The sequence below is a fragment of the Pholcus phalangioides genome, unplaced genomic scaffold, assembly GCF_987345545.1.
Source record: "Pholcus phalangioides strain wild (caught in Gottingen) unplaced genomic scaffold, Ppha-v1.0 ptg000030l_1, whole genome shotgun sequence".
In the NCBI taxonomy this organism is placed as follows: domain Eukaryota; kingdom Metazoa; phylum Arthropoda; class Arachnida; order Araneae; family Pholcidae; genus Pholcus; species Pholcus phalangioides.
Window position 1 is genome coordinate 5226368 of NW_028301620.1, and position 27921 is coordinate 5254288.

General features: G+C 36.0%; 1 protein-coding gene across 1 annotated transcript in view; it reads left to right on the forward strand.

The window, feature by feature from the left end:
- Window positions 1-685: 685 nt before the first annotated feature.
- The window catches only part of Cul3 (cullin 3), a 51593-nt gene continuing 24357 nt past the window's right edge, over window positions 686-27921 (forward strand). The window contains exons 1-5 of the mRNA XM_089252623.1: window positions 686-987; window positions 7145-7342; window positions 13334-13447; window positions 18779-18939; window positions 23288-23402. Of these exons, the coding sequence (XP_089108749.1) occupies window positions 934-987; window positions 7145-7342; window positions 13334-13447; window positions 18779-18939; window positions 23288-23402 (642 nt within the window). The 5' untranslated portion in view covers window positions 686-933. The remainder of the gene's footprint in view (window positions 988-7144; window positions 7343-13333; window positions 13448-18778; window positions 18940-23287; window positions 23403-27921) is intronic.

Here is a 27921-nt window from a genome sequence, read left to right on the forward strand (position 1 = left end):
ATGCTTTCAGTTTTCCGAAATGTAGGAGGTCACTTGCAATGTGATCCAAAAGGATGTGCCCTCCTAAAAGGTATAACGTCTGGTAACCCTATGGCCTCCAAGAACGGCACTTTCATAAATTAACAACATTGCAATTCATGATAAGAAAAAAAATCTCAAATGTTTTTACCATGTTAAACATTTTTTCCCATTGAATCCATTTTAATCAATTACCATTTGCAATAATGCTTCATTTCCAACCATTAGTTATTTGTCAGTGAGATTTTTGCAATATTTAGCAACTTTTTTCACTTTTGGCACTATTTTGGCGATAATTGGTAATAATGTCGCAATGTCCCGTATTTGGAATGTCAATTGCCAATGATTCTTCTGGTGATATGGTCAGCATAGCCAAAATAGACCACGATAAAAGAATTTAAAAAATCAAAAACAATATTTATTCAAAGTTAATAAGCGAGATGAAATATCAATGAATTTTTATTCCAGTTTTATAACGGACGAGTTTATTTACTTTCATTAAATATGTGACTTTGATTTTCATAGAATACCGTGAATACATTTTTAGTTCGAGAGTATTCAAACTCATCAACGCAGCTTTGAAACGTTGCAACTTTTGTGCAGCTCTACCTAGCGGGAAATGTTTGAGGTATCATCGCTTCGCGAGTTCTCATTAGTACGTGTATATAGCATGCTGTTTTCATGAAGAAAGTGGGGGGAGAAAGAATATCGCAATTTTTTTTTTTACTGTAGTTTTCGTTTATTCCTTTCGTGTATTTTCGGTGCTGTGAAGCGCGTTATTGTTGTTGGTTCCATCGCTGGAGGCTTTGGGCGAATTTGTTAAAAAAGCTTTATGAAGTTGAGCGTAAATTAGTTTGTATACAGCCGCCGCTTTGTTATTCTGTTATAGAGACTGAGACTTGGTTCAGTTTAATTATGAGTCTCAAGCAGGGCAAAAAGGATTCGAAAATGCGAATTAGAGCCTTCCCAGTGAGTTTCAGTTCTCATTTGTGTTCATTCTTTACCCCCCATATCTTATCACTGGAGGGAAAAAATATTTTTTTTTTATTGTCATCTCTAACCGCTTAAATTGTTGTTCTTGACAGGAATGAAAAAAAAAATCAATTTTTCGGGAACCTATATTTCTTATCGAAAATCATAGGTGTCTTCGAGTCACATGAATAGTGTTTATCATTAATGGTATGTTTGGAATAGATTCAGCTGTCATTGTTTGGGAAGTATTGTTCCAGATCATTTACACCTCCTCCCCCTATCTTTTTTCCCTCTAAATACAAGTTTGTTGTCAAATCACAGCTGGTAGGTGAAGAATAAATAAAAAATGTTGAATTCGAATTTCAACTTAAAACAATCAAATTTGTTTACAGTTTGGTCTCGTCAGTATTTCCCAAAGTGGGCAATAACCCCCCCCCCCCCCGGAGTAATGGATTGGTTGGGGAGGGCGGTAGATGCTCTAAGTATAACAGGATCCTGCAGGCTGACTTGAGTTGGGGTGATGCTCTGAATCATAAAATTTTGAAGGAGGTGCGGCAGAACATTGTTTCAGAACCTCTGACTTGTATTTCAGAGATATGTTCATCTGTTCATTACAGTATTGATTATTGGACATGATTATCATCAGCCTACAAGATTAAGTTAGGCTGAAGAGATCTCAGCAATAAGATAATTCTAATGGAGAGTCCTCGTCTTAGTGAATTGAAATTCACGGGTAACCGAACATGAAGCAACTTAAAGATTCATAGTACTATATACTGCGGTAGTTATAGTGAGAGAATCGCAATGATTATAGTTATAAGTTCAAAGTGTATTGAAAAGGGTAACTCCTCAAGTTCATTTGCTGGGTAATATAGTTGACACCGGATGTTTAAATGGTAATCGATCTTTTGCCAACGGTTTTATACCATTTGAGGTGTTATTAAATCAACTGTTGCAGAGATATGATATTGTTACAAATGTAGGAGGCTCTGCATTCCACTCAGCTGGTACACAGTGTTTACAGGGCCACACAAACTTCAGAACATACATTCTGACATATACCGATTTGATTCGGGAAAAATTCTCCATAGGAATGTTGAGTATGAGACGTAGGCAGAAATACAAACACAATGGCCACAACAAGCAAACTGCCGAACGAGGTGGCTGAAAAAAGACACCCGTAAAAAATATGGATATCAAATATATCCAAAGCACAACAACCCAATATAAAAGCATATCATATATATAAAACTAATAATATTATGCAATGCACTGCCCAATAAAAAATATTTGATTGTTTTATCTAAGAATGATTAGCCAATCAATGTATCCCACTATGTTTATCTTACTTCTTTTTAAATGTGTCGATTGTGTTAGAATTCATGACCCCAGAGGTAAGCTGTTCCATATTCAACAACCCTATGAAAAAAACTCTGTGACACCACAATGTGGAATTGTCATTTATTAAACGATACTGGCGTCCCCTTGTCGAAGCAGGTGATTGACAGTGTATAACTCATTGTCCATCCCATTGAAAATTTTAAATACTTCGATCATATTCGCTCCAGACACCTGCATTCTTCCAGTGTGAACATATTCAAGAAATCAAGTCTTTCTTCATAGCTCAAGCCTTGTGTACTAACTAGGAGAACACGAAGAGACCTTTTTAAGAATTAAATCCTCCCCGAGCATTCTATTCATTTTTTTGTAACCAAAAATTTTTTTTGATCTATAACATAAGCAGCTTGTCAATGAGAATTCCCAAATTGATGATCCTAGTTGCATACAGAATAGTAATACTGTTCAATTTGCAAATGAAATGAGGGTTGTTTGAACCAAAATGGGCCACCATGCACTTCTCAACACTAAAAGTCATGCTCCCTCCATACATTTTCCCGATCAAACTTGAATATGATTACCAATGCCCCAATCATATTCAAGTTCGATAGATAGACTTGAAAATTTGGGGGGGGGGGGACAATATGATATCATTTCATATATATGCATATATATATTTTTTCCAATTTTATCTTAAATGTGAGCAGCACGTATTCCAAAGAGATCGTTACGATCTGTCCAGGGAATCTGTTAGTAGACATCCTTGCCCAACCTGGGATTAGATTAGTTGGCTTTGTTAGTGATGATTGTCACCCATGCGAACAGTGATTGTAACTCTCCAACCATGATATGAGGTAAATGTAGGCTTAAGTAGTTGTCAGTGCATGACTGCGGTTAGTGAAATACATCTCAAAACAGCTGTCGATGGTTGCATATGCTGGACTTAATTAGAAAACATGGAGCAATCCTCTATTGATGCCACAGCACTTTTGTAACTAAGTACATGTGGTTCTGTCATTACAAGCTATTACTTTTGGATACCTTTAGTCCTGACGCCTTCTGCTAATTATCTTATATACATGTAACAGACACAGGAGTGGCCTAAAAAAAAGATTCACCTGTGCAAACAGTGATTGTAACTCGTGGGAAATTTCCCATAATCATGGGGGAAAATTAGTCAAAATTTGTTCATGTGTAGAAATTTCTGGAGTTCATGGAACAAAAGATTTTTTTTGAAAAAAATATATAAATGCAGGTCAGTACTTTCTTAGTGTAAAATACTTGATTGCATATCTCCACCATTAGATGACAGCACATTTTTGGAATGTGTAGGGAAAAATTTAATCAAAAAGGAAATTTCTTAGGGAAACTAAGCTTGATGAGGTTACCATCACTGCATGCGAAACATCTTGCTGTTGTAGATTGTGATCTTAATATTGTTGGCGACATCCACAAGTATTTTGATGCCCATTTGCTGTATAAGACTGAAAAGGCCTGGAAAAAATGTCAGATTTTCACCTACTTTCAATGTATTTACATATGTTGCATTCTGTCTAATACATTCATAGTTTGAACTCGAAAGCCAAAACTTTTTTTTTCAAACTCTTCTGTCAATCATTTTCTTTCTTCAACCCAGACTCAACACTACTCGTGTAGTGGCGCCGTCCCATACAGCCATGCAGCCGTGAACAGTCAATTTGGACATCTTTAGCTTCTGTTCTTAGCGGTATTCAAATACTTGAAACAATCATCTTTATGTCACACACACCACCTTCAAAGCAGAATGTTTTGTATTATGAGTCCCAACATGTAGTGTGGTAAAAATTCCCATAACATATTTTTATACACTGAAGAGAGTTCTTTTCTTTAAATTCTTGCAGGGATTGTTCTGCAACTTATGTCATAGTTTTCGCCACATTCTATTTTAGGGTGGAAAACCTGGCATTGGAAATTCTTCAAAAGAATGTTTATAAGGTCTTTGTACAGTTTAGAAGTAGTGATAGCTTTATTGAGAACTTTTTTGGCAAAATTGTTTTTGGATGAGTTGTAGTTTTTTATTTGTTGTTCCAGTCTAGCAATGCCTTTTACAAAATCATTCTAAAACGTCGTTTTCTTGTTTGCTCTTACAAAGTCTCTTCGTTTTCATCCACAGGAAAATTTCGGACATCCATGATAATTTCTTCATCATAAGGGAAAAAGTATTGCAAAGAAAACCATCAGTTAACAAAGTTCCAGATAAATCAGGGTTGGATAATCGAGGCGCTCTACAAATTGTACATTTAAAATAAAGGGAATGATATATCTGGTATTTTATTGATCTTTTATAGAGTCTATACTTGAAAAAATCTGTTCCCTATTTCATTTATACTTCACTCTCAACGTTATCTTTGCTGTCATTGTTAATTATTCAAGAGCAGGCAGGTGGGATTTTCTAGATGTTAATCTGCATTCTAGACCTCCTCGGCCCATAATAAAAGACAATGGCCTTTGTTTCAAGTTTCAATCAGTTGTGTTTAACGTGATTTCATCATCACTACTACTACTTTACCACACACCAACTCTGGTCATATTGCTTTACAGCAATTCACTACCAATTGAGTTGGGTCGAAAATCTTTCTATCTTGAGAAAATCGTGTTATATTTCTGTCCTCATCTTTAACAGAGGGTGACTTCTGACGAGAGCATATTGAGGCATCGTATATCGGTGGTTGCCTCAGATTTTTAGTAGGGGGAAAAACTTATCCCCATGATAGAACCTGCAAACCTGATGGTAGCCTTCATGGTGGCAGACGAGCATCTTACCACTGCACCACCCGCACTCCATTTCATCATCACTACTTTACCGCATACCAACTCCTGTCATATATCACCATACGGCAATTTCAAACCAGTGGAGTTGGATGGGAAATGAAAGCTCCATCCATCATTGGTCGCCCCATGCTCGGTAGGTAAAGAATTTGCTTTCTGACATTCTATGCCCTGATTTGAACCAATGAACCTTGATGGTAACCTTCATAGTGGAAGATGAGTATCTTATATATACCACTGCGCTACTTGAGCATTTCATCATCACTGGAAACATTTGCAAAACAGTGTCGTTCATTGGAAAAAAAAATTTAGAGTATGCACACGAGTTGATATTGGAGGATTTCTCTTAGAAGATTCAAGTTTGAAAAGACCAATTTTTGAATAAAATACAAGGACTTGACAAATCAAGAAAAAAAACCTAGTGGCCAGTAAAATAATTTAGGCACCAATCACATATATTTCTTATGCCCTTGCTAGGAATCGTATGCAGAAAATTTTATGTGAAATATGAATGCTTTAGTCAACCTGGCGCCTGGGATTTGTTAAGTCCTGTAATATACCACCTTGTATAGTAGACTCCTGACTATGTGGTATCTGTACTCCCCAATGCAGAATGTTTAGTACTGTTCTGCGATGAGCCCTCGGCTGACTGGAAATGTTCTGCAGTAAAAAACCCCATTCATGTAATAGTGTTTTTTGCACTTTTTCTTAAAATTCTTCCAAATTGTTCTGCAGTAATTGTCCTGCGACTTACGTCGCAGATTTCGGTACATTCTGCTTTGGGGTCTGTACTTATCTGACGTAGTCAGAAATTAATACATAATTCTCAGTAATTCCAAGCTGCTTAGAAACCGATTTTGAGATGTGGCTATGGAAAATTGATCATTAAAATCTCCCATGCTGTGCTGGCCACACCTCAAAACCATATCAGTGTTAATGCGGGTTAGAGTGTAAGTGGAAGGATATTAGGTCGCGGAAGAGGGCTTAAAAGAAGCAGCTTTTAGTCATCAAGGACTTTTAAAAAATTAAAAACTGAATTTTGACTTTCATTACCTACCTTTCGACATTATCTACGTTATCATTTATCAATGAAGAGTCTTGAAATAAATTCAAATAATTTTTGTGAGAATAATTCAAATTTCATTTTACTCATTAATGTTTTGTTGATTTTAAAAGCGTACGATATGTATTCATACTGTACAGCATATATAATTTTGTTTCCTCCAATCAAAATAGAAATTAATTTGCCCTTAAAACATAAAATGTGTTTATTACTTTTATTCTTGGACCATAAATTCTGTTGTAAATTTTTTAAAGGTGCAGTTAGTTTAGTACATAATAGACATTTATTAAGTACCATTACTTATAGAGGTCAAAAAATATGAATAAGAGAAGGTTTTTGATATACATATAAAAAGGATGTTTCGGATGGAGATAGAAAGTGAGAATTACAGAACTCTGGCCTATTGTGCTTTTCTTTTATTCAGACCACCTGAATCACATTGGGCCAGGTAGTCCAGCGTCTACTCTATTTAGAAACTACAACTGAATATGCCTTAGTGATCGACCCAGATGCCCCGGGTTCCCCGAGGCAACCATATTGACATCAGGCTTAGTGCGGATGTCTGATCGACATAGCGCTGCTGGGATCAGAACTCCCAACCTCAAGTCATCCGCCAGCTCCCAAAGCAGCTGGATTACATGAATGTGCCACGGTTCACAGCCAATTGAATATGCCTGTCTCGAAAATGTTGCAATCAGGTTCACATAGGACTGAAAAGAAAGGGCTTCACTTGATAATGAGCTCGCCCAATTCTCGCGCTAATCATGCAGGGACTTCCAAAAACAAAAATTAATTTGGGGGAACATTAAAAGTGGTCAATATTATACCAAAGTCTTACTGTACTTTGACTATGAGGTGTTTTTTATCTTTTTTGCAAAGTTGTACTGTACTATGACTTTATTTTTGGCTTTGTTGAGCATATTTTTAAAACATTTTTTCTTCCAGATGACCATGGATGAAAAATATGTTCAGAACATTTGGCAACTTTTGAAAAATGCGATCCAAGAAATCCAAAAGAAGAATAATAGTGGACTGAGTTTTGAAGAGTTATATAGGAATGCATACACTATGGTACTTCACAAGCATGGAGAGCGTTTGTACACTGGATTGCGTGAAGTGGTAACAGACCACCTCGTATTAAAGGTTAGTGTTTTTATTTTTTGCAAGCTTCATCACCATTTTAAATGTATTATTATTAAATGTTTTTGCCTTGTGATACTTCAGTTAAATTGTGTATTTAAGTGTGAATTAAATCATTAATTCCCAAACTGTTTTGAGATTGCTCATAAATGCTTCTAGATATTTTGAGATTTAAATGATATCGCAGGTAGTAAAATATGCATGGGATTCCTGAATTCCAAAAAACTCATGGAATTGCTCTTTAATTGTCAAGCAGCCCTAAAGCAGAATGTTTCACAATGTTCTGCAATGAGCCCTTAGCTGACTGGGATAAAAAATCTCATAATAGTGTTTTCAACACTTTTCTTTTAAGTTTTCCCTGTGGTTATTCTGTGATGTACATCGTTGTTGTTGGCATATTCTGCTTAGGAAGCCCTGAGGTTTCTCAAAAAATCATACACTAAACTTTTAGTAAATCCTGTTAACTTTCGACGAAACTCTTTGGGTGATACACTTGCTTTAGATTAACTTACTGAAGGTCCATAAGCAGGATGGCAACTATATACTCTATCACTCGGGGCTAGCACACATTTTGGCACCCCCTGTAATGTAGAAGGAACAGTTAGAAGGTGAATTTGGGATACGTTCTAGTCCAGCGCCCAGGCATCAGACCCACCTGCTCTCCACTCCTAGTTGTGGCCTTGTCCATACATAAGTTTGGTAAAAACCTTTATGAAGAGAGTTTTGGGTGTTGTTAGAAAACCAATTGTAAAGCGCTTCATCTCTGAAATAAAGGACATTTTGAAGTGTTTCTAGTCATTTTCTCCACCCTCTTCCTCATGCAGACTTCATCAATTATAAACCAAATTTATTCAATAATCAATTTGACATATATTTGTCAATTGGATGACATCAATTTTCCTATACATCAGTCAATTCCATTTATCAAGTTGTATTCCTAAGGAGGACATGACTAGATGCAAAAAACATGGTTTGTCTTATTGATGGATGTTAGCATTTAAGTTACTTATATCATATATGTGGTGCGGTAGCCCATGTCGATAAGATACTTGCCCAAAGTACCAAAGGATGTTTAGAAGTGTCGTGAGTTCAATACCCGGTCGTCCTTGTCAGAAACTTTCTGACATGGGTACAACAGAAACGGTGACATGACCACAGAAAGAGATTGTTACTGCAGGGGGTCCCACACATTGAGAGGTTAGTGCACCAACTTCTCAGTGAGTATAAAAAAAGACTGCCATTTTTAATCACCAATAAATTGTAGGTCCCGGTCTAATTAGCCCTCGTGTGCAGAAAATGACTGGTGCAACAAAAATGATCAAATGATCGTATATGATGTGGAATATTAGCACAAAATATGTCTGGATGTCAGATATTCAGTAAAAACATGCACACAAGTTTCCACTCAGATCTTTTGTTCTACCACCTGGCTGCGAAAAAAATTGTGGGGGCCGATATGGTCCAAACTTAAAATTTTTTATTCGTTGATTCAGATTGACTACTCCAATATTGTAATTTGTAATATTTAGATTCATGTAGGCTACATGATTTTTGAAGAAATTTTATACAAATACAACGCCACAACAGGCAAAATGCCCAACGAGGTGGCTGATAAAAAGATGCCCATAAAAATATGGATGTCATGTTTCAAAAATACAGCAACCCCATTAAAAATGCAATTAACAAAAATTGTAAACAATATACACATATGATAAAATATTATACAATGCCCATAAAGAATACTTATAGTTGTCTTATTCTAAGTATGGATAGCTTCTCGATTTACCCCAACATGTTTATCGTATTTCTTTTTAAACGTGTCAATTGTGTTACAATTTACTACCTCCGGGGATAAGCTATTCCATTTATTAACAACCCTATTAGAGAAAAATTCCCTGCGACACCATAGCCTTGCATTGTCCCTCACCAATCGATACTGCTGTCCCCTTGTAAAAGCAGTCGATTGGCGGTGTACTAAAAGTTCATGGGCCATCCTATCCATCCCACTGAAAATTTTGAACACTCCCTTTTTATCTCCTCGACACCTGCGTTCATCCAATGTAAACATATTCAAAAAAAGAAGTCTCTCAAGTCCTGTGTGCCAATAAGGACACACGTAGCTCTTCTCTGCACCCCTTCAACCAAGTCTATGTCCCTCTGTGGGTATGGTCTCCAAAACCTTACAGCATACTCCAGTCCAGGACGAACTAAGCCTCGAAAAAGTGGAAGAATGGCTTTAGGAGAACGCAAAGAGACCTTTTTGAAAATGAGACCATACATTCTATTCACTTTTTTGACCACCGCTGAACAATGGTCAGAAAACCGAAGTCGCTTGTCAATGAGAATTCCTAAATCAGAGATCCTAGTTGTATCTTGGATAGTGATAGTGGCGGCGGAATCGGATCACGGACGTCGACAGAACCACACTTGGTCTTCACTGATCAAGCAGTAGAAGTCAGATGACGGATATCGTGACGAACCCAGGGCGTTGATGAGGCGATGTTAGATCACGAACACCGGTAGAACCACACAAGGTATCCAGCGATCAAGTGGTGGAGTCCAGTTAACGGATATCTCGACGAACCCAGGGCGTTGACGAAGAGGCGTTGTAACGTTACCAATTGGGCCCCGTGGAAATCGTCCTTTTATTCTAGTCATTGTTTTACCTTTGTCTCTGGGATCGACCGGTAGGATCGTGTGTCCGCCGATCGGCCGCCAATTTTTTATGTTTTGTTGCCAGATTCAATATTATAATGTTTACAATATTTCCTTTTCTTATGAAATTATGTAAATCAGATACAAGCTAATGTTGTGATTGGTTTTCCTTTTCTCATGAAATTATGTAAATCAGATATAAGCTAATACCGCACCTTCAATGTTGTGATTGGTTCTTCAGTGAGGCATTGTGGGAATGCTGCTATATAAAAGCCAGCTAGAGATGTGCTGACTCTCCTCCACTTCCTTACGACCTCCTCTTCTTCTTCTTCCTCTCGACTTCCTTACCTACGACTTATGACCGACTTAACGATTTAATCAGCAAGGCGTCACGCCCTGTCATGGTGTGAGCTAGATCGTCTCATAAATACAATGAAGTTACAATAGTAGAAATGTGCCTTGGCACTTATCCCGTCTCATCGCACGTAAGGTTTCAACGTCGTCGTGATCCAGTGATCGGTTAGTGGCCAGACCGGCCACCCGTGGACTTTCATCTCCAGTTCCATGTGTAGTGGCTGAGCTTTCATCTCAACGTGTGTGTTTACACCAAAATCGTCTGAAGCTGGTGCCGACGAATCTTTGGCTATGTGGCAGACACCTGAGAGTATCTACCGGACGATGTGATAACACGTGAAAACCTGGACACGGCGGTGAGATCGATTCATATTTTTGTTTCATTGTGACAATGAGAGAAAAGCTTGTGATAAAATGTTGATTAATAGTTTAACATATAAAAGGCCTGTGATAATTGTGATTACGCTGATTAATGGTTTAACAATATAATTGAATAAATGTTATAGTTCTATCTAAACTTTGTCTATTCCATTGTTGTCATCCACTCAATGTTTACTGGGGGAAAAAATATTAAAGAACCGGGAGGTAACGATCAAGAACGTTACAGCATCATTAGATCGCGGACATTGCCGTGTTACACGTGGATTTCGGCGTTCAAGCGGTGAAGTCCGATGGTGGACGTCGTGACGAAGGGGTAGCATCAGATTGCAGCGTCATACGAGGAAACTATCAGATCACTGCTATTGACCGTGCCAGCCAACGCCAGATCGCAGACCGAAAGATCTACAAAGGCATTAGGATCGAGAACCGACGCCAGACATCCCTGAACGACATTCTTGGAGACAACGGGAACTTGCGTGACAGGAACATCGGACCAGTCGAGTTGTTCGGATGATTTGAGATTTTAACGCTACATGAGACTGAAGGCCGATTTGAGGCACAGACGTGATTATATATAGCTCTCAAATCACTAAGCATGCAAATGGGGAGTAACGTACATGTGCCCCCATCGACATCGGCGTTCCAAGCGGCAAATTCGGATACTAGTTTCCCTTTCTTCCTAAAACAGTTTGTGACACGTCGGCACCGAAAACATCCATTAGTAACAAGTTTGTTTCGTCGATAGAAAATAATTATAAACATACAGTATATGATAGACATAACACAAACTCAATAATAAAACATAACACATGCACTACCATTACATCAGGGGTAAAGGGCAGGCGAGCGTCAACAAAGCCATGTTACAAGAGGGGGCCAAATTGTGCCCTTAAATCCATTATTGGCGTATCGAAAAAATGATTTTGGGTCAGAGTCAATGTTATCTGCCAACCTAGATTTAACTTCCTTTTTACTATACCTTATCGCTTTCTTCAACAGTCTTCTTTTATCAGTAAACAATGATAGGTCACCTCGTCCACTTTTATACTCTCTGAATGCTCTTTTCTTTTCAAGATAAAGGTTCCGCACGCTATCCGTGAACCATAGAGGGTGCGATGTACAAACACGCTTTTTTCGAACAAAGGGTAAGACGTCGTGCAAAAGAGAGGACAGCTTCGTACTAAATTCTTCCCATTGACTTACCACCCCTACTGATTCCAACCGGTCTTTGAAAACTTCCACTAACCTTCCTCTCAAAACATCAAAAATAGTTCTCCTAAAACGAGGAACCAGTCTTTCGTTATCAACCTTACCCGAGGAAAAGTTACAGTGAAATCTGACGATACAATCATCACTGGAAGAAAACTCTTCCCCCACCGAAACATGTTCAACTAGATCCTCAGAACTAGTAAGAACTAAATCCAAAATAGCAGTACCCCTAGTGTCTTCTGATACATGCTGTTACAAAAAATTTTCGAGCACAAACTTAAGAAAGTCTCTTTCATACTGATTTCCAGATGAAAGGTTCTCCCAATCAATGCCTGGGTAATTGAAATCCCCTAATATGAGAACCCTCTTTCGCTTACACTTGTAGGAAATTTCATCATGCAATTTGGCGTTGTAGTTTTGATCCCTATTCGGTAGATTGTAACAAACCCCAACAATAAGTTTATTACGTCTTTTGTTCTCAAGTTCAACCCATATGGTTTCAATATCACTTCTCTGCACGTTACACTCTAGCCTTCAAACAGGATTTCACGTATATCAACACTCCACCCCCTTTCCTATCAGATCTATTTCTCAAAAAAGTATCGTATCCTGAGATGTGTAAGAAAGATTCATCCCTATCGTTTGCCCAAGATTCTGTAATGTCTTTGTAACAAATGGTTTTACAAGTAAAAAGCCTATCCACATACTCAACCTGATTTGAACGTAGACTTCCAATGATTTCAACACTTTTAAACATTTTTTTTGTAGCTAATTTATATTCCAATTTGATGCATGCATTTTTTCAAATTAATATGCCAGGCAAAGGTTTTGTTGTACATTCTCATGAAAGTTTTTCTACTTACGTTTTTCCTGTATAAAATTGGCATTGTATAGAATTTAGTTTTTTTCCTACTAAAAGTTTTTTGAATGTGTTGTTTATTTTGTAAATATTAAAAAATTCTGTTAGTAAAATTTCCCTTGTATTAAAAAAGAGGGGGGAGGGCTAAGGATCAAGCACACAGAGCTCGTTTTAACTTCAAATTTCCCCCCCCCCCTTTCATCATATCTGTTATTGCCTTCTCAAAAATTTTTCATGTAACCCAGGGCTTGAATAACCTGAGAAAACTATGTGCCATATTAATTTCTCAGGAGCCAAACTATCTTTTTTGGAGAAAAATTGGTACAAAGTTTTTAACCATATTCATAACCTTTTTCTGTTTTGGTAGGCACACTGCATTTCCCAAAAAAATTGTGTTAGCTAATATTAGGTGCCAATACCAATTTTTTCCTCATTATAACGACCTTTCGTCTGGAATTTTTTAAGCCCTGGTAAAAAATCCTTGGTGTAAACAATTTTTTCTCAATGTTTGTTTTACTTGTTCATTTGCTTTATAGGTTAGAGCAGATGTGCTGGCAGCACTGAGAAACAATTTCCTTCAGACACTAAATCAAGCATGGAATGACCACCAAACTAGTATGGTTATGATTAGAGATATCCTTATGTATATGGTAAGTAAATAAAACTTTTCTCAATTTTTATATTTTAACCACCAGGGACACCGTTGTCAGGGATGTGAAAGTTATTTTTCTCCTTCTCCCCACCCCCCCCCCCCTTATCAGTGATTCCCAACCGTTACTCTGTGAAGCCCTTGGGGCCCCATGTAGGCGTTCTAGGGGCTCAAGGAAAATAAAAATCAACCGATGAATCTGATAAATAAACAGCAGAGGCTCCACTATTGAAGTTATATATTAAAAAGGGCTCTGTGTTTTTTAAAAAAAGGTTGAGAACCACTGCTGTACATAGATTTGCACAGTAAATCTATATATATAAAATTGATTTTATGTCTGTGTGTATCTTCTCTATACAAATCTACAATTTTAGATCGATTGTCGCCAAATTTTGCATATATACCAAATGGGACCCGACTTGAACGATAGGCTACTTTAAAAGTTTGTCAGAGCAGGGCAAATGCCCCAAATGGGCAAAAAACTGTCGGGCAACAATGGTTTCTCGGCCTCAACAATCACTTTCCAAACGTTTACTTTGTTTACCATGGTTCCTTAGCAATGCGTTTCAGACGTGTATATGCGTTTACAATGGTTTGTCATTTCTTCAACGCTGTCAGTACATGTATAATATTTATGCCTTTATAATGGTTGGCCACATTTTCAATACTCCCAGTAATAAGGTTTTTTGAATGACGTCGTTATCATCATCAGCATCGCTTTGAGGGTCAGGGAAAGGGTGATCCTCATAGAAATCAGTGTTGATATTGCTGATTTTAATGTAGAAATACGAAAATTTGGTGGGGGGTTTTCTGTCACATCAATAATTTTAAAAATTGTATTAAATACTCGATTTTTGAAATATTGAGTTCGCTTACAGATATACGAAGCCCAAGAGATTGAACATGAAGTAATCAGCCGGACCTTCTTTCGAGTTGGATATCCAGGCAGTTGATTGCAACTTTTTATTTACATCTTCTCAAGCATGAAAATTAATGCCTCCGTATTGTCTTTTAATATTAAATTGCATAAATTCATGTGGGTTAGGATATTTTAAAATTAATTATGGGCCCGTAGAGTACATTTAAAAAATTCCACAGCTTTAACTAAGCATTTTTGGAAGCTGAAGCAGGCAGAAATAGATAACTTGAAGGTCAGGGGGAGGGGGAATCGAAATACCTAGCGCCCTTAAAAAAGGAAAAAATATATATATTCATTTCTACGTTTCCTTAAATCTAGATTTGTTTATTTCATGAGTCGCACAGAAAGTCGCCATATTGGTTAACTTAGACACGGTTTGCATGCCCCTCAAAGAAAGAGAGAGATAGCACGTGATCCAAAAAGCTTCATTGAAGAAAACTCCGGGCAACGCCGGGTATTATAGCTAGTACTATTATAATTTCCATTAAATAAGCTACTTCTTGACAAATGGCCAAAAAGTTTTCATAGAAACGCTGGGTACAGTAATCTCCAAACAACTGCCGCATTTTGTTGGAACTGAACTCATCCCATATACTTAACATTACAGGTAACATCCAAATAACAATTTCTAAACAACAGCCACTTTGGATATGGAGTGGGGGAAAAAATATGTATAATGCTATGAGAAAAATAATTTTCAAGCTGATTTTTAATTTTTTTATCTCAAAACTCCATGGGGGAAAATTATTTATGCTTTCTTTTCCTGGGTATATATGCTAGATGGGGCATTGAAGACAGTTTAGAGGGGGAAAAAGAGCCACTCAGTGAGCGATCTATAGTTGTGCCACTTAAGCGATTTTTAAATGCACCGCAGGCCATTTAAGTGATCTATAAAGCTGCAGGTGACTGATGTGATCTGAGAATGCACTACTTAGTTCATTCTTACTTTGCGGATCACATCAGATAACTCTGAAAGTCATATTTGGCCTGCGCATCATGGGTTAAGCATCTGTGGTTTAGTTGATGGTCGGCTGAAGTTGGTTTTCTGTGGTTTCCAACTTCAAGGCGCGAATGCGAGCCGATCTCCCCGTTAAAAAGTCTCGCCACAGAGAGCAACAGGCCTACAACGTAACAAATATTCAATCATTACACTTCACTCACAATTTGAAGTATAGATGGCAGCAGTGAAATATCAAACACAACACTTGCTACACACTCAGACTGTTAGGTGCACTCACTTTGTTCCAGACTCTGCCAGGAAGCTGGGCTGGAAGAGATCTTGGCAACGGGATAAGTCCGGTGGCAGAGATCCTGGCGTTCATTCATTCATGTGGTTTAGTTGATCGGGGATGGGAATAACCAACTATTAGGGATTGCTGGTGCACCGTCTTGGTTCATATTAGTTTTTTTCGCCAAGTCGTTTCTGTTATGTTCTACCTCAGCACTCCAAGCCTAAATTTTAGGATGCCAAAATAGCTTTGTAGGTCGATTAACAGGGCAGCAACTAGATGCTTGGACAGCTAGGCAAGCACGTTTTGGCACCTTCCTTGTAAAGGGGGTTTAAATTTACTATGGAGGATAATTTAAAGGCTGAAATTTACACCCCTTCTGGTACAGCAGATCTGCTTGATCCCCTCTAGTTGTGACCTTGTTGATTAATCAATCATTATAATATTACAGTGTCAAAGTAATCATACTTTCTAATATACTCAATTATACAGTTATCATAATCAATTACAGAATGGATTCAGCTCTGAAACATGACCAATTATATAGACAGCAAATTTTAGGGTTTTTTTTTCAGAACCAAAATGACCATTTCCAATAGCGACCACATTTTCTCTGTGTCGTTAGTGGCCCTTATTGGGAGGCTTAACTGCAATTGAATTTATAGTAAATTATAGTTGATAGGTTAGACAACTCGAAACAAGCAGTTGAGATTTTGCTTGATACACAAAAATGTTTTGACAACATCAATCACAGTATATTGCACACATGAAATTAAAGGAACTGTTCATAAATTATTTGAATGCTATCCTAATAATAGATCTCGATCTTAACTGCAGTAAATATTTTAGTAGTCGAAAAAGAACATGCACAAAGGAATTCCACAAAGAACTACTCTGGGACCATTATTTTTACTATATATATATTGATTTCTGTAACCTTGAACTCACTGCCAAGATAATCACATTTGTGGATGGCACTGCACTTCTTTATGCTGGAAATGATTACTAATAATCGATTATTAATAACTATTATTAGCAATGATTTAATGGAAGTCTGAAATTGGTTTTTTTCAAATGATCTAGAAATAAACATACTGAAAAACTGAAAAAAATATATAACTTCTCATACTACACTAATATGGATACTAATTATAATATTTTTATTTAAAAAAACTCTTCATGATCCGTCATTTATCTGTACTCCATTAGAACAAGTGAGTTCCGTTAAATATCTGGGTATTGTATAACAATACCACCGTTTTCCAACCTTATTTGTTCCATCGCCCCTTCACAAATTTTTTTCTCCCATCGCCCCCAACACAATCTAATCCATAGGATCCTATATTATACCCATAGCTTCTACCGCCTGTTGGGAACCGTACCACTTAGGGAATCACTGTTATAGACAAATTTTAAAAGGAAGTCCTATGTAAGACATATCCCTAATCAAAATGTATATATAGTGACCCACACACACACACACAATTTTGGCCTGTAAGTTCTTGCCATGATTCTAAAACAAAATTAAAGTGCAAAGTGGGATAGTACCATTCATTATTAATCAATAATTGGCAGAAACATAATAAATTCAAAAAAGTTGGTTCTCTGATTCAAAATGACAATTAGGAAATGGGCAAAGTGGTCCCAAATTTTCTATGGAACCTGGATTGACATTGCCCACTAAAATAAAAACCTTCAGGTTAGGTGCAAAACCAAGACTTCAATTGCCTGTCTATAATCTTTATTACATCAACTAATAATTATAACTGATGGAACTCGGTTATTAAAACTCTGCGCAAATCAAAGTTAGAAGTCTTCAAATTTTCTTTGATATTGAATGTTAAAAAACAGCTGATTGACAATATTACTTATCAATAAAATGGCCGAAACCTCATATGCATGTTAAATGAATGCCTCGATGACTGCAGCAGCACCAACAATCAACTAAGTAAGTTTTACACTGCCAAAAAACACTTTATTCAAAATTAGATGGACAAAGCCACCCCAGTTGACGGTTTGTTCTGCAGTCATTTGTAATCCTCGTATTAGTAGCACAAAAAGTGAAGAATCCCTGCTCTAGCACTAAATTTCCATTAAAGTGGAATAAAAGGAAGTGAAAGATACAACCATATACTCGACTTTAGTTACAAAAAAACTTCAAAATAGCGGCTGTAGATTTAGATAAATAAAAACTTTTCGTTCAACAACCCTGTTCTATTGAAGATATTTCATTACTTACATGCTCCTTCTCTAGACATTCCCAGTTGCTTTATTTTTATTCCATTCAGCACTGTATATTGAAAATTTTTAAATTTCCACTAATGTATGCAGACCTGCCAACTCTCTGGATTTAGGCGGGAGACTCTGGATTTTTCAGCCTTTCTCCCGCTCTCCGGATTTTGGCAGAAAATTACATTTTGACTGAAGCTTTCGTGTTATCGTGACGTCAATGACTGCCGTCATCATTAGAGAAAACACTCATAGAGGACAGACCATGGCTGTCCTCTGCGAGTTTCCATCGAGCAGCCATAAAAAATGTCTTGGTGACTGCATTTAAGTAACTGGCAAAGACGTGACTTCATTTACGTAGCGTTTATCGGCAATCATTTATCAAGGGCATGCCGAAACCCTTAGTTGCCGAAATTCCTGTATAATCGTCTTTGTATTATGAAGTTTTTAAATTGTTTCCTCCGATTAAATGTCTTCAGAAAGAAAATATAAAACTTTAAGCTATATAAAGCTTTTAAGAGTTCATATACCAGAGATTATCAATCACTGATAGCATCCACAAAAGGAAACACTTGTGTTTTATGAACATTATATGTAGATGTGATTTCTTTATTCTGCATGGAAAGACTGACATGCCATTATATTCTGCTCGGGGGCAATGCAGAACATTCCTTGGGGGAGGGGGGGTATGCAACTTTGTCTTAATTGATAAAAAAAAAATTCGATCAAAATTTTGATCAAGTCTATGAGTTCCCTGGGGGGGGGGGGGGTATCCCCCTTCGGGAGAATCTCAGAATTTCAGGATTCCAAAAGTTGGCACGTCTGTGTATGGATACAAAGTTAATACTGAGGTACTAGTCTTGTTCATTTTAAATATTATTTTTATTCTATTAATTTCAAAATAGTAAGTGTTTAACTTTAGATTTTATATATTTCAATTTTTTTTCCCCTTCAGGATCGTGTGTATGTCCAGCAAAACAATGTAGATAATGTATATAACTTGGGACTCATCATATTTAGAGACCAAGTAGTACGCTATGGGTGTATTCGAGATCATCTGAGGGAGACATTGCTTGATATGGTCATGAGAGAAAGAAGAGGTGAAGTTGTAGATCGGTGAGTTTGAACAATTGATTTTCATAAATAACATCAACTATGTAGCAATATATGTCTTTGAGCTATATGGCATTACAGTAGAACCTCTCGATAACGGACACCCATGGAACCAAAACTTTTGTCCCCTAATGAGGAGTATCCGCTATTGGGGAGGTATGATATACAGTAGAACCTCGTTTATATGACGTTCACATTTATATGACGTTTGGCTTCACAGTTGCAATCAGTTCCTATGTAACTGTGTGAAAAATTTTCATGTGTCCATTGCATGAAACAATGGAATTTTCTTGGCCAAAAGAGAGAAAAAACCCTTCAAAATGTACAAGTTGATGGTGCTCTACTTGGAAAGTGGTATAATCTATTTTGCACAGCCATATCATTTCGGCACTTCAACAGCATCAGTGTGTGATTAGCAGGGCTATTTTACCACACACCTACTCCAGTCATATATCTCTATACCGAAATTTTCAGCCACAGAGTTTGGTGGAAATGAAGGCGCCATCAGTCTGCCAGATGGCCAATGCACCATCATGGTTGCCCCAGGCTTGGATGGTAAAGAACTTGCTTCTGATTTTCTTTTTGGCTGGATTTGAACCCGTGGACTTAGACAGCAACCTTCATAGTGGAATACAAGCATCTTACACTTTGTCACTCGCTGAATAGCAAGGCTGGACAAATCCCAGATGCCGGGGTGACTAGAAAATCTGTTTTGGCATCTGAAATTTTATATGCATCATTGCTAAAATGAAGTGTAAGTGCAAGACAATTTTTCTTTGATCTCATAATAATGTGTCTTCCAACATGAGAATGGGTCAATGTCCTAGAAAAGTTAAAAAAATATATATTACTCAGGGCTGTTTTTCCTGTCCTGGGGAAAAACATGCTTCGCTCTTAATAAATTTAGCTGGCATCTAATTTTTTTTCGATTTGTCCAGCTCTTGTGGATAGCACAACTTTTATCAAGATGCACATTGCAACACCAGCCAAGCAGCTTCTAAAAAAACATTTTTATACTAACAACCTGACACGACATCTGGCCACCATGTGCACCTGATTGGTGAACACTACTATAACCCTTGTAACTTTTGGCTTTTGGGATAGCCCAGAATATTATGTGCAGTGGTCAAATTGAAAACTTTGCTAAATTGAAAGCACATTCGCATCATCACCATGACATACTCTAATCTACTGTTGAACAAGTACTTCTGTTCTTCCACCTCACAACCAGAACACAGTGAACAACATATTTAACATTTCTTGTGTAAGTTGTAGCAGTTTGTTTAAATGACTTAATTTTTGTGATGTTTCATGAATTACAAAATTGTGACATGCTAATTGCATTATCATTTTGCCTTGACTGTCTATCGTATCCATTCTTCGAGCAAATTTCCCATGTGCTGATGTCGTTCCCATATACAGTGTCGTCTATTTTACATTTTAAATTATTTTTTCTCCTCCGCCATATATAATTCCATTGCCTCAAGAACATTCATGCAAATTTTCAAGTCATTCTGACCAGTGATTTTTATTTTACAGTGTTTTAGAATTAGAACTTTAGTTATAATCACCCTGTATATATCGTAAATCATTGCTAATTAATCTGCATTAATTTTACTTCATTAAAAACATTGTATTTGCCTAGTTTTATCATAGGTTTTGCAAAATAGCATCCTAATTAAGCATATTGAGAGAGAGAAAGTAACTGGAGAAAGCATCTTTATTATAGGGTTAATAATAACATTAAGAATTCTCAAACACTATTTCCTTGAGTTAAGTTATGAAATAACTAAATTGCAAAAGTTGGTTTTTATTAAAATGTAAGAAATATTTATATAAATGAATTAATATGGGAATTGTGTTAATTACAATGATAAACATTTTATTTTAATTAATTATTAGAAGTTTGATTGAATAAGAATACACTATTGAGTATGATAGATTCCCGATTTATGAACCAAAATTCACAAATTAGGATTTGGAAAAAATTAGAGTTTGCCTGATTTTACTGTTGGTTAACAGGGAGTGAAATACATTAAGCCCTATTCCACAAGACCAGGGATCAGAAAAAGGTACGGTTCTTTTTTACCACTGCGTCTGTTAATAAACTTTTAACTACTTTGACTCTCACACTGGAAAGATATTTAAGAATTGTAAGTTTGGAAATACTTTTTTGATTGAAATTGAACTGGCAGGACTTGCATTATCAGTTTCACAAGTCTAAGTATACTACTGCCTCAACTGCATTTGTAATTTCCTTTCTGTAGGATTAGTCATTCTGCTGCACAAAAAATAAGGTGAATGGAGTTCTATGTGCTATCACCACTTACGAGTATTCATAAATTTTTTCTGTTACTCGTGTGCAGGACAAATCACTTTGCACATTAATCCATCCTTCTATTTCATATATTTTTGTTACAAGATATATTCTGATATTAGGTCCAGTAAGAGTATTTTTTTAAGCATGTGAAATTTTCAAAACAAATCATTAATAAAATCGACATTGTATAACATAAAAGAACTTTGGTAACAAATAGTTGTTAGGAAAAAAAAAAGAGTGCAACAAATGTATATATATATAAAATTGATTGTCTGTATGTGTGTGTATGTTCTCTATACAAATCTACAATTTTAGATCGATCGTCACCAAATTTTGCATATATACCAAATGGGGCCGAACTTGAATGATAGGCTACTTTAAAAGTTCATCAGAGCAAGGCAAATGCCCGAAATGAGCAAAAAACTGTCTGGCAACAATGGTTTTTGGGCCTCAACAATCACTTTCCGAACATTTACTTTGGTTACCGTGGTTCCCTAGCAATGCGTTTCAGAAGTTTGTATGCCTTTACAACAGTTGTCACTTCTTTAATCCTGTTAGTATATGTATAATAGTTTATGCCTTTATAATGGTTTGCCACTTTTTCAATCCTCTCAGTAATGAGGCTTTTCGAATAGACGTCATAATCACCATCAGCATCAGTTTGAGGGTCAGGCAAAGGATGATTCCCATAGAAATTGAAATTGCTGATTTTACTGTAGAAATGCGGAAATTTAGTGAGATTTTCTACCACATCAATAATTTTAAAAATTATATTTAATTCTCGATTTTTGAAATATTGAGTTCGCTTGGAAATATACGAAGCTCAGAAAATTAAATATGAAATAATTAGCTGGACCTACTTTTGAGTTGGATATTCATGCTATAACATTGATTTCAACTTTTTATTTGTATCTTCTCAGGCATGAAAATTAATGTCTCCGTATTGTCTTTTGATATTCAACTGCATAAATTCATGTTGGTTAGGATATTTTAAAATTAAGTAAGGGCCCGTAGAAAGTACATCAAAAAAATTCCACAGCTTTAAGTAAGCAGCTTTTTGCTTTTTTGGAAAGCTTTATTATAATTTTATTTAACTAATTTCACAGCTTTTTTGGAAGCTGCAACAGGCAGATGGATGTCTTGAAGTTTGGGGGGGGGGGGTCGAAATACTTTGTGCTCCTTAAAAATTAAAAAAAATATTCATTTCTATGTTTCTTTAAATCTAGATTTGTTTATTTCATGAGTCGCGCAGGAAGTCACCATATTGATTAACTTGGACATGGTTTGCATGTCCCTCAAAGAAATAGGAAGATATCATATGATCCAAAAAGCCTCATCAAAGAAAACCCGGCATCGCCTGGTACTATAGCTAGCAAATATATACAATAGAACCTCCTTCACCTCTGATCGCTGGTTGCATTTTTGTAGAATGATTTCAGTCTCCAAACAGCAGTCACTTGGACATGGAAATAAAAAAAAAATGGGGATAAAAGATAAAACGTTAATGGGTAAGAAAACAACCCCAAAACTTGTTTTTCAAAGGTTTTTCTTCCTTGAACTCTCTTAATAAGGTAAGAAAAGTATATATTCTTTCCTTAGGGTAATGATTTTCATAATGTGGTCCACAGACGTTATTGCTTAGGGTATGCTGGGCATGATTCAGAAACAAAAAAAAAAAAAAAAAAAAAATTAGAAATTAGAATGAAAATATAGGAAATGGCTAGGGCATAGCCCGCAGTGTCCTTGGTTCCCTTTTTGCTGTTTGACCAAGCGGCCAAACACTAATATTTAATAATTATGAGCACTAATTGAAAACACTGCCCTGGATATTAATAAACAATAGCCGGGTGTATCAAAGATACTCTTTATTCAAAATTTTCGATTTTAGGTTGAGATTCATCACATTATCTGTTGCGTCTGTGAAATGTAATAATCTATTTTAATTGTGCCTAACATGATTTTTTTCCCACTTATATTTGTTATTGAAAATCATCGTTTATACTATCATTTATATATATATATATATTTTAGATCAGCAATAAAAAATGCTTGTAAAATGCTCATGACATTGGGAATTGATTCACGATCAGTATACGAAGAGGATTTTGAGAAGCCTTTTCTTGCTCAATCTGCAGACTTTTACAGAGTAAGATTTCTTTTCATTACATAAAATATATATATGCATCTCTATCCACTCTCTAACCTACTAACGTCCAACATGTAGACATAGCATATATTTTGAGGGGTATATCAAGTACTTAATTAACTTCAGTGACATTTAATCAGTTGGTTCAAATTTACCCGATGCGACATTGTAATAAATCTCTCATGTCACATTCAAATTTATTAGCATTATTAAATTAGGATTCTTTTTAAGGATCTGCAGTAGGCCTATGTTGAGAAATAACAAAACACATGGCTCACATAATCTTGAATAAATCTTTCATACATCTTATTATATTTAATTCCTATTACAAGTATGTGGGATTTGAGATGAGTATCTGGATATCCCATCAGTGATTGCATTATGCACCATGATTAGATGATGGGTCTATACAAGGAATGAATACAAAAGTTATATTCATTTATCTGTATGCAATTACATGTTGCTATGTGCATAGTTATCAATTTGTTAGTTGTTTATTAACAAGCTTAACAAAAGTCATTTTAAAAATTGTCTAAGAACATATATTCTGTTTGTTTTTAAGTTTGCAGAGAAGAGCGAAGGGCGTATACTTGCGCCACATTATGTAGTTCCCATGTTTATCACAAGTTATTGAGAAGCATATATACAGAAATTTCAAGTGTTATTTATATGATTTTAGAGAAAATACTGAAAAATATTTTTTGAAACTAATAAATGATAAAAAGATCAGTTGCACACAATTGTCAATAATCTATAGCAACTACATTCACATTTGGCTCTATATCCTCAAAATTGTGTTGTATTTATTATTATATATATCTTGAATGGAAATTTTTTTTTTATACAATATAATTTTTAATAATTTTTACTTAGACTTATTATAGTTTCGGAGGGACATCTCCAGTACATGTTTTTTTTGGGGGGTGGGGGTTCAGAATCATGCTTGAGTTTATTCATATATTCACTCATTGATATCAGAAAATGTTTCGTTTGCCACAAGTAATGAATGTATCTGAGTCATTCTCACAAAATTGGCCTATATTTTGTCCCTAGCAGTTTACATTAAATATATTTGATGCAGAAATTTTTTCATCACTTTTCTATTTATATTCCAGTTTCTGAAAAGTCACCATTTTGTTTTTAATTTATTCATCAGATTTTTATAAATTTCTCAAACAAATTTTTGTTAAGGAAATGTTCTTTCCCTTGCTGTCCCCAGCCCATTTTTTAAATTTTAAAATAACTTTCTATCCTAAAACAAAAATATATTCTATTTTTTCAGTAATATATATTTTTAGGACCAGTCTACTCTGTTTCATCTTTTTTATAATTTTAAATATTTTTTATCAATACTTCATAGTCAAATAAAAATTTTCCCCAGCTTTTTTTTCCAATGCGCCATATTTGAAAAACATTGGTTCAAATTCTATAACACCAGTTGTCGCCTATCAAATTTTGTATTGAGAAAGTGAATATATAATGTAGCCATCACTTGAACTTCCTTTTAAATTAATTAGAATTACAGGACTCCCACTCGTCCTACTTTTTTACTTTTTTGTAAAATGTCTTACTTTTCCTCTTTTTCTACCAAATCCTATAAACAAAATTTGTGTAATTGATTTTAACTAAGTAGGGAATCATCAATAGGTGGCCAAAAATAATACAAATGTAGTAAATTGCAAATAATGATTCCTGCAAAGCCGAAACCGTATTGTTTTTCAGATTATTTGAGGGTTGTATATGAACCATCTGGTTTATTAATTTTTCTTTTGCTTTATTTGAGGGTTCAACAAGTGGAGTATCCATTAAAATTTTGTTTGGATAGAAAAAATAATTTTGTATTTACTGGTTCATAGTCTTGGACAGAGTAACTAATATTCATTGTTCAAAATTATTGTCCACATTTTGTGTATAGGTAAACAACATTTTGCATTACAAAGCATTTGGATACATAGGCCTATTCTAGGTTGTGATTCTGATGCTACCTAATACCATTCAGTTGTCTTCTGTATTTTTATGGCATGCAGAGGCATAAACAATATTTACAATGCTCAGCAAAGAGCTAGAAATGAGTGTTTCATTTGTCAAAAACAATGGCATTGACATTGAACGGTACAATGTAAACAAATCATTTTAAAAAAGGATTGCTAACTCAGTAAAACCATCCGGTTTACCTTGGCTTATTTACACCAGACCTTTTAATTTACACTTTCACTGTGTTTTTGAAAGTGGTCTCGAAGGATTGTCATTTTTAAAAAACGTACGTCTTCATAATTTGCTGTGTGCATTTCCGGAGAGAGTTGACAGACAGGACTTTTTTTTCTATCGCCTTTTTGTCTATCGCCATGGGTAATTTACTACCTAGTGAGTTGTGCCGGAAATGTAAGTGTGTGTTCTAATAGTGTGAGTGCATATCTCGTGCTATGTCTGATTTTTCAGTGCTGTCATCTATATTTCAGAAGTGAAGTGTGATGATTGAATATATGTACTGTCTGTATGCCTGTTGCTCTTTGTGGCAAGACTTTTTAATGGGGGAGATCAGCTCTTGCATTCGCGCCTCGAAATTGGAAACCACAAAAAACCAACTTCAGCCGACCACCGCTGTGGTGATGATGGGGTTTAAACCCGGTACCTGGCGATGCGAATCCGTCACTATGACCATTCTACTAACACACCACAGCTGCAACAGATTGGACTGTGGAAGATTCCAAAAAAGAATGTAATTTATATTGTGAGGAGAGACAGAAAAGATTTATCTGTGGTTGCTGGTACAGTGTTTTGGCCCAAAATTGTGTTTGTTACTAAGTCATTTTGATCATTTTGCTTTAGCTCAAGTCAATCTTACAGAATACTAAAATAGTGCTATGAAAAAAAAAATTACTTTAAATAAAATTTTAGTGATTTTTTTTCATTATGTTATGATTATGTTGTCTAGGGGGTACCCTTCCTGTCCTACTTTTTAGTCCTTTTTTTTCTCACTTTTCTCATTTTTGGTTTTCTATAGTCAATGATGCTCAACACAGTTGGTATTTTCTTGGAACTTGGGGAATCCTCTCATCTCCCATCCCTCTAGATAGCTTCATTCTGTTGTACAATAATCTACTTCCAAACAATTGTACATACTGAACCTGTGAGCTATAGATGTGTAAACAATGGCAGATCAGGGTACAGTGTATGTAGTTATAAACAATTGACATCAAACAAACGCCTGAATAGGAGCAGATGTAGCTGTCATCTTTTTTCTTGTCTACAAATTCATCTTAATCCTGTTGGTGTGAATGAAATGGAGGCAAGGGTCTTCTTTACAACAAAACAGTTCTTATCACAGTTTTGTCCAGGAGAGGGGTATCTTTCCTGGCTTGCTTAAAAACAGATATTTTTTATTATCACAAAAAGACATCAACAAGGTCCTCAAAATATTGACCCAGATACTCCCGTCAGACTTGCTCAAAAAAGTTTTCTAATACTGTCCTCCTTCCATTCTTCAAGTTTCATGATCTCTTTTATCTTCTAGAAATTTGACTTCCATACAATAGCTTTGACTTCCAGCCAACAAATAAACTCACCTTTTCCCAACTCAAAGATTCTATCTCACCCTCCAAAGAATCTGGTATCTACTTCATCCCGTGCAAGAATTGCGAAAATGGGTATATTGGCCAAACTAGGAGAAATCTAAATATTCAAGTTCTCGAACACTGAAAGCATGTTGAAAACGGACAGACAAAAAAGTTCGGCTATTGCCCCACACTGTTGGCAACTTTCACATTTTTTTTTATTTTGATAAAGCGTCTATTTTTAAAAAGCAACACATAATTCCAAACTGAATTTTCTCGAGGGATACTTTGTCAGAACATGCCAGGATTTTCTCGTTAATGATGGAAAAACATGCCACCTATTTTGTCAGCTTGGACAGGCTTTATTAACCTCAGTCGAGACAGAATTTTCAACACTTTGCAACAGATGGCTCCCCATTTCGCATCCAAAGACCACTCGGACGCAGCAAATACAAAGGTGAACTCTCCGGATGACCAGACATAAACATCACCCCTCCACGAATCATTTGTGTGAATTCTGACCACAAGGTCCTGATGTCTCTCCATTGTAGAGCCGAAATATGTCGACCAATTAAATACCACATCTTAAAAACGTGTCAATTTTGTATGAAGATATTTTTAAATCTTTCTTTAGCTTTAGTATTGTCAACACTTTTCGTCTCAAGTGCAGAATGGCGACAAAACAAAAGCACATTGTTTTAAACATCGAAAAAAAAGTGGAAATAGTGAAAAGATTGAAAGGGGGTGATGGTGGAATCTTGCAGCTGAATACGAAATAGGTGTGGCAACCATCAGTGATTTTTAAAAAAAATGCGATAAAATAGAAAATTTTGCAGCCAGTTTGAAACCAGCAGATGGACTAAAGTCTCGCAAAGTTTTAGGAAGTTATGCCCGTATTTTCATCGCTTTAACGCAACCACTGAAGACGATCAAAATCTTCCAGATTCGAAAGAATGCTCAGATAT